Source organism: Genypterus blacodes, unplaced genomic scaffold (assembly GCF_046128005.1).
Source record: "Genypterus blacodes isolate CSIRO-AG114 ecotype Tasmania unplaced genomic scaffold, CSIRO-AGI_Gbla_v1 ptg000028l_1, whole genome shotgun sequence".
Classification (NCBI taxonomy): domain Eukaryota; kingdom Metazoa; phylum Chordata; class Actinopteri; order Ophidiiformes; family Ophidiidae; genus Genypterus; species Genypterus blacodes.
In genome coordinates this window covers 382,054-392,127 of record NW_027466841.1, presented here as the reverse complement: position 1 = coordinate 392,127, position 10,074 = coordinate 382,054, and the positions used below count along the sequence as shown (strand labels likewise).

General features: G+C 44.4%; 1 protein-coding gene across 1 annotated transcript; it reads left to right on the top strand.

Annotated features, from left to right (window-relative positions):
- Positions 1–914: 914 nt before the first annotated feature.
- Positions 915–6,076, top strand: galr2b (galanin receptor 2b). The gene is made up of 2 exons (XM_076144234.1): positions 915–1,481; positions 4,343–6,076. Exons 1-2 carry the CDS (start codon positions 1,108–1,110, stop codon positions 5,109–5,111), a joined length of 1,143 nt encoding a protein of 380 aa, XP_076000349.1. The 5' UTR covers positions 915–1,107; the 3' UTR covers positions 5,112–6,076.
- Positions 6,077–10,074: the final 3,998 nt, after the last annotated feature.

The following is a 10,074-nucleotide window of genomic DNA, read 5'->3' as shown; positions in this document are numbered from 1 at the left end:
AATCAGATATCGGATCTGCTGTTAACCGTGTGAGTGCTGGTGCTGGATATGTAAACAGGCAAACAAGCAAAAGGGATATAAAATTCATTATTGCACTTCAAGACCTGTTGAATGAAGTGTTTCCTTTGTCAGAATTGCATTTGCTTATTTGGCAGAGGACACACACAAGCTCTGGGGAGAACAAAGAAAGGTTTCCAGCTGGATATGAACCCACTAGCTGTGCCAACCACTCAGCCACTGTGCTTCCAGAATGTGGATATATTTTTCACAGTTATTGTTACAGAGTATTTTTTGTGATTGCAAGATAGGGATTCAGAGATGAGACGCCACTCCAACCGCTGGCACGCCGTCTGATTCCAACTGTGTCATTTACTTGAGTGTACTCCAGAGCCACTGTGCCGTGTGTTATTATTAGTGATATTATTAGACTGCTGTTATTGTACAGTAGTTCACATGAGAGTGACAGCATTTCATTTTCAAGCCCAAGTGGTTTGTTTGTTGCTCTCCAGTGACAGGGGTGTGGCCACAATACGTCCAGCTCAAAAGAGATTCATCTGTATTGTTTCTTTTTAAAATGTTGACCTGCACATTATATAATACATACTGTAGGTATAATCTGACATCTTGACACATTGCAATTCCACGTAATGGCCTCACTCCTCATGAATTGCAGATGCATCTATGTGACATTTTCAGCCGGAGCTAATCTCTTTGTGTGTGATGGGAGCTCCAGATGCGTTCATGTTTCAGGAACACCGCAGGGCCGCTCGGTGTGTTCGTCGTCACCGTGACTCATCATCTACTTTAGCGGCACCAGCGGCTCTCAAAATCACAGCATTGCATGACACTTTTACACTCTCGTAACGGAGGGCATTAAATCCTCACTGTAACCTTGTTTGTGTGTGTGCGTGTGTGTGTGACCGCATCAGAAAAAGCATGACAAGACTAGCAGCTTTTATTTTAGTATCAAAAGGTAAAGGGTAGATGTTTCCATGACCATTCTTTCTTTGTTCACGCGTTAGGACTCAAACTTTCTTGACGCAAAGTGGAACAACCCTCTGGAATGATAATGGTGACTTTTCTCTTTTTCTGTTTCAGACTTGTAAAATGTCTGATTTTGAGGATTTCAGCAGGGCCGGGTCGCAGTCCAACATATCTGAAAGCTACCAGCTCAACCCCACCAGTGTCATTGTGTCGGTGGTCTTCTCTCTCATCTTCCTCCTGGGCACCATCGGCAACAGCCTGGTGCTGGCCGTGCTGCTCCGGAGCGGCCAGGTGGGATACAACACCACCAACCTGTTCATACTCAACCTGAGCGTAGCCGACTTCTTCTTCATCATCTTCTGCGTGCCTTTCCAAGCCACCATCTACTCTCTGGAGGGATGGGTGTTTGGCTCCTTTATGTGCAAAGTGGTTCACTTCTTCATCAACCTCACCATGTACGCCAGCAGCTTCACGCTCGCCGCCGTCTCTGTTGACAGGTACGTTAATAACTTGCGGCTCAGATTAGATACGGAGCCTATTGCTTTCTGTAGCAAAAGGTCCCTACCTGAGTCGCAGATGAAAAATGTTCCCTTAGATTAATAACACACACCCTGTTTGTCGGAAGCAATAGCTGTGAGATATTATACTCCTACTAAATACTGCTTGGTGAATTTGCATTCGTATTACGGACCACTGGGGTTTCATTGGGCGTAGATATGAGGATATGTTGCTCCTTAGGTTCTTTGACATCTGTTGGTAAATGTGTTTTGCAGCTGTAAAGAAAGGGGAAAAACGGTTCATTGTATAAAAAAAAAACAAAAAAAAAAAGAGTTCTGCTGCTCAAACTGAAGCTACTGGACAATTTGTGCAAGTTTATCAAATTTAATCAACACCTGCATCACATACCACTCTTCACCGTGTCCAGGAAAAAGCAAGATGTACAAATGTGGCACTTACCAACACATTGCTCTGTAGCACCTCTAGTGGTCAAAAACCCCACAAGGACCCTTTGGGTAATGAAAGAGCACTTCCCTCTACATGCATTCATTCATGTCATTTTAAGAATCCGAGGTGGTGAGGTGCATTTAATTCCTGGCGTGCACTCTCATCCTGAGCTCTGATGGAAAAAACCTCTCCTGGGAGCAGCAAGGACCCAGAGGTTTGGATTAATGGAATTAGACGAAGACCTCACACAAAGTCTGAGTCTGTAATTGAATATTAAATGAGTGAAACACTGTTTAGATTCCCCTAAAATGTATATCCTTCACGGGGCTAAGCTGTAACCCTCCATTACAGCTGAACCCCCTGGGCTGAGTGCACAGTGTCACCCCGCAGCTGCCCTCATCAGATCACACACACTCAGCACACACTGACTGTGTTTACCTGTTCGCCCAGCCAATGGCTTTGTTAGCTCGCGAGCCAGACAGTCGGTAGGGAAAATCGGGGGGAAAAAAAAGAAAAAGAACAGAGGAGTCAAGGGGTTAATTCATTCTCAGTTTCCTCCTCAATTCCTCCACAAAGAGGCATGAAGGCGGTTACGGTTGCATATGCGAACCTGCAACAGGAGGGAAATCACAGTTTGGCTTCAATCAGCGGCACACTACAGCCCGGTGCTGCTGCTGCCCTGAGGCGCCTGGCACTCTTACTCCCACGATATCGACTTTCCATTTGTGATTTAGTTTTAGTAATATTGACTGCCAAGCCAGTTCCACACAAAAGACAGCAACTCGTCCTTATTGATGCTACTCAAGATTGGAAAATACGATATGTGTAGGAGGGAAATAACGCTCTCCCTTTATGTCTTGTGTTCTTGACTTTATGTTATATTGGACTGGAACATTCTTCAACAAATATGTGAATACAATACAAACACAGTGGTGTTCTGATTAGGTGGTAATTTCTGGGCCACATATGTAGAACAATCAGTGCCCACAGCTTTTAACTGACGCAGCCTCTGTGTTGAATCAGTAATGTACTACTGAAGTGGCTGATCCGTGTTTTCCAATTCCACTTGCAGACTCGCCTCTTCTATTTCAGAGCAGATTCTGTGATTCGTTATTACGTCCAATAGCTCTGCTGTCTTATGGGACCCAGTCGGCTATCGGCTCTTTTAATTGGATTCCTTACTAGAAACACAAACACAGTGCTACAACAAGCAGAGGCGTCTTCTCACAGACTTCACCCGCCTCGCTTTCTCAAGGAAATAAAGTCTAGCAAGTACTGTCTTGTACAACTGGAAAGCCTAATATCAGAACTGTTATAGATGTCATTGGCACAGAGGCACTTACTGCTCTCTGGCTAAGAATGCCACCTTTTCTCTGCATGGCAAGGTTGGTTGAGAGTCTTCACATTGACATTTTTAGGATGTAATGAAAGCGGGAGTGGAATGAAAGGCTGCTCCCTCCGTCTGTGAAGAGGCTCTGAGGTGTCCTCAGCTATACATGAGGAGGAGGAGGAGGCAGGGCTGTAGCTTTTATTCAGGATACCTTCCTTCGGCAAAATAAGCCAAAATACTTAAAGCAACATTGTCATTATTGGAGCTCCCTGGCCTTTTTTATTGACTTTGCAGAGCATGGAGGACAGAGCTGTTTGAGAAAGCCTATTTGGGAACACATTAACACACCAAGAGAAAGGATGCAGTAAACAAGCACACACACTGGGGGGTTGCAAAGATGACAAACTCCTGCTGTAATGTATACTTAATGTGCAATCACATCCTTTCTGGTACGAGCTCACATAAATGTGATCACATGTTGCTGAAACATGCTGCCTGAACCAAACAGAGAAGCAAATACGGTGATGATCATTCAGTAAGCTATCATGAATTAAAGAGGTGTAACGCCTCAGGGTGTCATCACTGCTGTGCCGCAGCATCAGATGAGCCCACTGTGTCCTGTTTTGATGGCAGTGCATGGTGCGATCGGCTCAAATGCACATCAAAAGCACACAGTGGTGGCATTCTGTGCTGTTAGCTGTAATAAGCCTGCAAGCAAGATCAGGTCCTGTTCTAAAGCCGGTCACTAGCTTTGGGGCTATTTTTCTCTGTTTGAAATGTTTCCCCAAAGCCTTTTCCATAAACATGCAGACTCAAATTGGACTGCAGCTCATACCGAGGGCTGTGTGTTTGCCATGAGGAGAGCCATGGTACCAAATGAGCACAGAATGCAATGCCTTCAGGCACATTCAGAATGGGATTGTATTCAGCATCCTAAAATGTAAACTTTTAAAGGTCCATTGTAGCGTTATTGTGATTTGAACATGTCCTGCTGTCCCGTCACTCTTCTATCCTGTTGAGTACAGTGTGTCCATTAGCTTACAACTTGGCTTACATGTTTGTAATATTTATGAATTTCTTTAGGTACCTGGCCATTCGTTACCCACTGCGTTCTCGAGAGCTACGGACACCTTGTAACGCAGTGGTTGCCATGGTGGTCATCTGGGGTCTTTCCCTGGTCTTCGCAGGTCCGTATCTCAGCTACTACGACCTGATCGATTATGCCAACAGCACTGTTTGCATCCCTGGCTGGGAGGAGCACGACCGCAAAGTGCTGGACACCTGCACTTTCCTATTTGGCTACGTCATTCCCGTGCTGATTGTGAGTCTCTCCTACACTCGAACAATCAAGTACCTTTGGACGGCGGTGGACCCCCTGGACGGCATGTCGGAGTCCAAGAGGGCCAAACGCAAAGTCACAAAAATGATCATCATCGTCACTGTGCTCTTCTGCATATGTTGGCTGCCGTACCATGTTGTGATCCTGTGCTACCTTTATGGAGACTTTCCCTTCAACCAGACCACGTACGCCTTCAGGCTGCTCTCCCACTGCATGGCCTACGCCAACTCCTGCGTCAATCCCATCGTCTACGCTCTGGTGTCCAAGCACTTCCGCAAAGGCTTCAAGAAAGTGTTCAGCTGCATTCTCAGTAAAAAGAGGAGGAATAAAGTCCACGTGGTCCACGTGGCCAACACGGTGCCTGGCTTTGAAGCCGGCTCCACCGAGGTCTCCCAGATGCACGAGGAGAACGTACGACAGAACGAGTGTGAAATGGTCAACAGGCCCATCGCGGAACCGAGAGAAGCCACAGTGAGGCTGAATTTGCCCTTTCAGCAGCAGCAGCAGCCTTGATGAGCCATTCAGCCGGCCGAGTGCTGGATTGCCTAAAAAAAAAAAAAGACACGAACATCACATGAATGTATTTGCGTAATTGGTGGCAATTGAGAGATGAGATGAGTAAAAGCAAAATTTCTAGAACTACACACTGAAGCCACTCTACACTGGGTCCACTACCAAAAACCCTTCTGTGTTATCGTTCATCATAACACTTCTACATTTCAGGTAAATATTATACCACTCAAAAAAATGAAAGCAACATGTAGTTCACACGTACAGGATGTTTCTGTACTCATCTTTAATAGCTGTAATATAAGTCCCATATGTCTTTATGCTGTTGCTTTCATTAGTCTGAGTATATTTCTCATAGATCCACATCATTTCCCACTCATTTACTGTAGATAACACTCAACCAAAGCATTTGCTCACACTTTCGGAGTCAACATTTTCAATATTTAAAAAACATGTTGATTAAAACAAACAAAACATGCCAGCTCTGTTTTCATGTTTTTGTCAAACCGTGTTACTTCAATGCTACTTTACAGCAAAGCGTCTCATAATTAGCTCCGTTCCTCCTTTTCCCTTTTCAAAGGAAGGCAGAGGCGTTTTAATGGGGTTGAGGTCCGCTGCCTGCCGAGCCAGTGTCGACATTAATTGCTCTTCCTTGGCCGTCAGACGGGCCGGGTTCATCTATGATGCTTATTAGGATTGTCGGTCACGGTGGAGTTCGTCGTCATGGCAGTGTTCATAACCGCTTTGTGGCCCCGCCTCCGCTAGCATGCCTGTCTTAATGCAGGGATTTATGTCCTCTTGCATCAGTCTCCTTGCTCATCCCTCTGCGGACCCAAAGTTTGACCTGAGCAACAAACCAGACTTTAATCAGCACTTACGTTTTTTTCATGTTGCTTAGCTTTTGATGAGTTCTTGGACACGGCTGCTATCTCATTAAGGCCAGGACTCATTTTGACTGTAATTTTTGCTTCCTGGCGCAGGGCCGGGCTGTCTTTGCTCAGTTGGATTTGTATCTCTGTTGCTCTTTCTTGTAAACAGTTCTAGCCTGATATGCAGGCTTTCAGATGTTGTGGTCTGTTTGCTGTTGTTCCGGCTGGTTTGGCTTTCATTGGGGTTGTGAATATCTCACCAAACTTGCATCGCACTGCTGCCTTAGTGACTCATTAAGGAGCCGCTAGGTTTTCAGCAGTAGAAACCCACAGCGGGCCTTATTAATTAAATCAGCAACACTTGTTAGTTCTCCAAAGACCAAAATATGTCACACGGCGTAAGGAACAAAAGTATTTCTTTATACTTTGTATTACATTTGGTTTGTTATGAAGTGTGAGAAATGTTGTTGGTGGGAAACTAAAGGTTTCTGGACGCTGCAGGATAAACGGCGATGAGCGGTTTCCTGCCACAACAGTATTTTACATGGATTGTGTTAATTTGCATGTTTCTGTTGGATGTGAAATATAAAGTATATGTAAATGAACATGTTTATAAATGGGTACACTTCAGCATTTAAGAGTTTTGTATTGTTATTTGAAAAGCTGTGAAAAGACTCTTCTTGTCGGCACGTTTTCTTTGATCTAAAGAAAGCCGAAGCTGAGCATCTCTCTCTCTCTCTCTCTCTCTCTCTGTATCTCTGTACGCTTCGTCCTACCTCGCTCCTGTGAGAGTCCTCTCTCGCCTCTTCGCCTTTTGTGTTCTGTGAACTGCTCTGTAACATGGACTGTCATTTTCTTCTCGCTAGGCTCGTTTCTGGAAGCTATGTTCTCCTTTTTACAGATCAATTTTCTTCTGATGTGTTTACAGCAATTCTGTCCCCTGAATCTCTATGTATGGGTTTTATTGTCTCTCTCTCTCTCTCTGTTCCGCTCCATCGTGCACAATTTTCAAGTGTAACGACCTGTATATACTAGACAGATCAATTTAAATCCATATTTATCAAAATGTTGACCATGTTGTATTACACATTGAAATGATGAAATAAAAATATTTTCTGCTGTGAATTTTGTTTGTGTTCTGTTTGATACAAATATGGACGTCTAGCAGAGCAACATCACCTCCTACTGACAGCTAGAGTTTTCATGTGGTTCAAAGTATAAACATTGAGAGATTCAGTTCATGCATTTCACCAAACCGTTTGTAGATGTGTGACAAAGATTTAGCCTTGATTCACTTGAGTCATCATTACGACATTGGAGAGACGAGAATTCAATTTACTACCAAGGACTCACAGTAACCTTGGTAGGTCAAGATGCGACACGATCTCTTGAGTATCGATGTGAGCTCATCTGAAGTGTTTACCTCCACAGTCTGGATGGTGAGGCCAACACTTGTTTCCCTGTGTGTTTGTTCTCTCTGCCCGGGGGGGGGGCATTTTCTGAAAACTGCGATCTGAAACGTAATAATAAGAGAATAACTCCTGCTGCTCCCCGTGGCCGTGTGCCTGCTTAGTGAAGAAATAAACTCAAGATATAGATTTATCTTGGCACGCTGTCCAGTTCGGAATAGAGCTGACAAACGACAACACCTCTGTCTCTGCTCTACTCCAGCAGGTCAGAGGGATTTCAGTTTTTGACAATTTTACACATTGTCCTTTTCGTGGCACCATCAGTCGCTCTGTCTGCCAATCTTTCTAAACTAACTTGTCGGACAGCAACCGTTTCTGCCGCCGTAGCTAATCTGTCTAATCTGTCTGCTGCTTTGTCTAACCTACCGCTCTTTCTTATCAGTTGTTCTATCCGCAGCTCTGTCTCATCCGATGCCTTGGCTAATCTGCATCTGCCTGCTGCTCTGTCCGATTTGCCACTCCGTCAGTTGCTGTAGCTCTATCTAGTCATTCCATCAAATATGTTGCTTGACCACTGTGTCTAAATTGTTTCTGTATCTAGTTGTTCTGTCCATCACTGTATTCTGCCGCTCTATCTGTCATCGGTTAATCATTCAGACTACATATTGCCCGTCTGTCTTTGGTGTAGTTTTGGCTCCGTTATGTATTTTCGCTCCTATCTCAGTCAGCATCATTATTTGACCTCCCCACTGTGTACATTCACTGCTTTACTGCTTGCCACAGACATTTACAAGCAATAGAACACTGCATCATTACACACTAGTCACACGCTGAAAATGTAAAGACCCAGATTCAATATCAGGGAAGGACAATTCAATTTTTCTTGCTATATGGTTTCACCAAATGATGTCAGCAGCCGTTTTCTGTTTCCAGAGTTGCTTGTGAAAAATATTAGGGAATGCAGCAGATCCTAAGAGAGCACAGGATCCATCTGGCATGTGAACCGATGGAAGTTGAGCAAGAGGCATCATGGGAATGTTCCACTTTAATTGCAAAACTAATGAATAAGCTGTAACGACGAAAGTGCTCTTAGCTGTAGAAGAGGCACCTTGAAGTGGCATCACATAATGGGGGGAAAAAACCCTTTCAGCCACGTCTTCCAGTTGTGTTGGACTTGTTTATGCATAGAGAGGAAACAGATGAGCCTGCAGTGTGAAAAATGGACAAATGTGTAATAATAAATTCTCTTCATGCTTTCACTTTGCCAAGCGTAAGGCCAGCTGGGAAATCACCAAGAGCCGCATCACTTTGATCATCTTAATTAAATTGGTCACACTCATTTGTAGCCCAACATCACACATGACGTCTCAAAGGGCTTTATAGGGCCACACAACAAAGCTCTCCAGGAAGACCAGGAAGAACTCCCAAATATGAAGTTCTGACAAATCCTGACTAAGCCTCACATCCGTAGTGTGTTCCATCATGTGACTACTGAGCATCACAACAGAGGATTGTTTGTAGATTTCCATTTTCACACATTTGTAGCCACTAGTGAGTGTATTCTGGGATATGTTGTTGTTGTCCTAGGATCCTTTCACATTCTCAGACGTGGTATACGACGGGTTCCTGGGTGTCGGTTTGTAAGCAGTATGAAAGCTTCTCCAGTGAGCCAGTGTGAGCCGTGTTGACACAGCAGAGGATGGTTTGCAACGCCTACACCGCTCAGACCTTCACCGGAGAACATAGCTGTTTGCACACGGAGAAGAGAAGAGGACAATGCATGGGTTGTACCTGTGTTTAATAACCCTAGAGTGAAGTAAATGAATTGGGACAACTGTGATAAACGAATCAAAGTCACAGAGAGATTCAAACGTAGTCTGTTCGGACCAAGGATACAACTCGATACCATAAGTCAACAAAGTCGACACAGCTCACCGCAGTCTAACATAGTAAACGACAATAAAAGAATAGAAGGGAAATCTCCAGAAGCACACAGAGGTTGTGTGTGAGATGAATATTTTCTTGTGATCACGGAGTGTGATTATGTCATCGTTACAGCCTGAGGAAACTGCATCCAAATGAAGACGCCCACCTAATATCCCTTTCAAATACTAACCTGAAAATTAATTTCCGCTGAGCTCACTGATTGCCTCATCACTTGGGAACACACATGTGTACCGCAATATAATTAGCACGTTTTATCTCATGATCACGAGAATACGGTGAGTTTTTTTATGGTGTCAAAATTCAATTATAGTCCTCAGCGACATCAGAGCTTTGGTCAGGGGTGGAGTGGCTGACATGGGGTGATGTCGGTGATGTAAAAGCCTTAATGCTAGTGGCTGTGAAGATGATGCCCTGTAGTTTGTTTGCAGGGATGAAAGGAAATTGATTCTTACTTTATCTGGCAACCTTGACGGACTGCGCTTTCTGTGCCATGGTTGCTGTGGAAACTGACCTGCAGAAATCGATTGTGAATATGCCCAAAGACAAGGTCTCAAATTTCTATACAACCATGGAATAAACAGTGTTTTTGTTCTTCCAATGCGGTCGTGCCCGTTCGTGTCATCTGACGTCAGATTGATGAAAGACGTGACAGGATGGACTGAGGGAGCAGGTGCGGGGATCGTGCTCTCCTATGACCTCGATAGCCTCTGTGCTGTCAACATGATAACAACATGCAGGGGA

Coding starts and splice junctions, on each gene's coding strand:
- galr2b (XM_076144234.1), top strand. CDS start 1,108: ATGTCTGATTTTGAGGATTTCAGCAGGGCCGGGTCGCAGTCCAACATA. Junction 1,482..4,342: donor GCCGCCGTCTCTGTTGACAG/GTACGTTAATAA, acceptor GAATTTCTTTAG/GTACCTGGCCATTCGTTACC.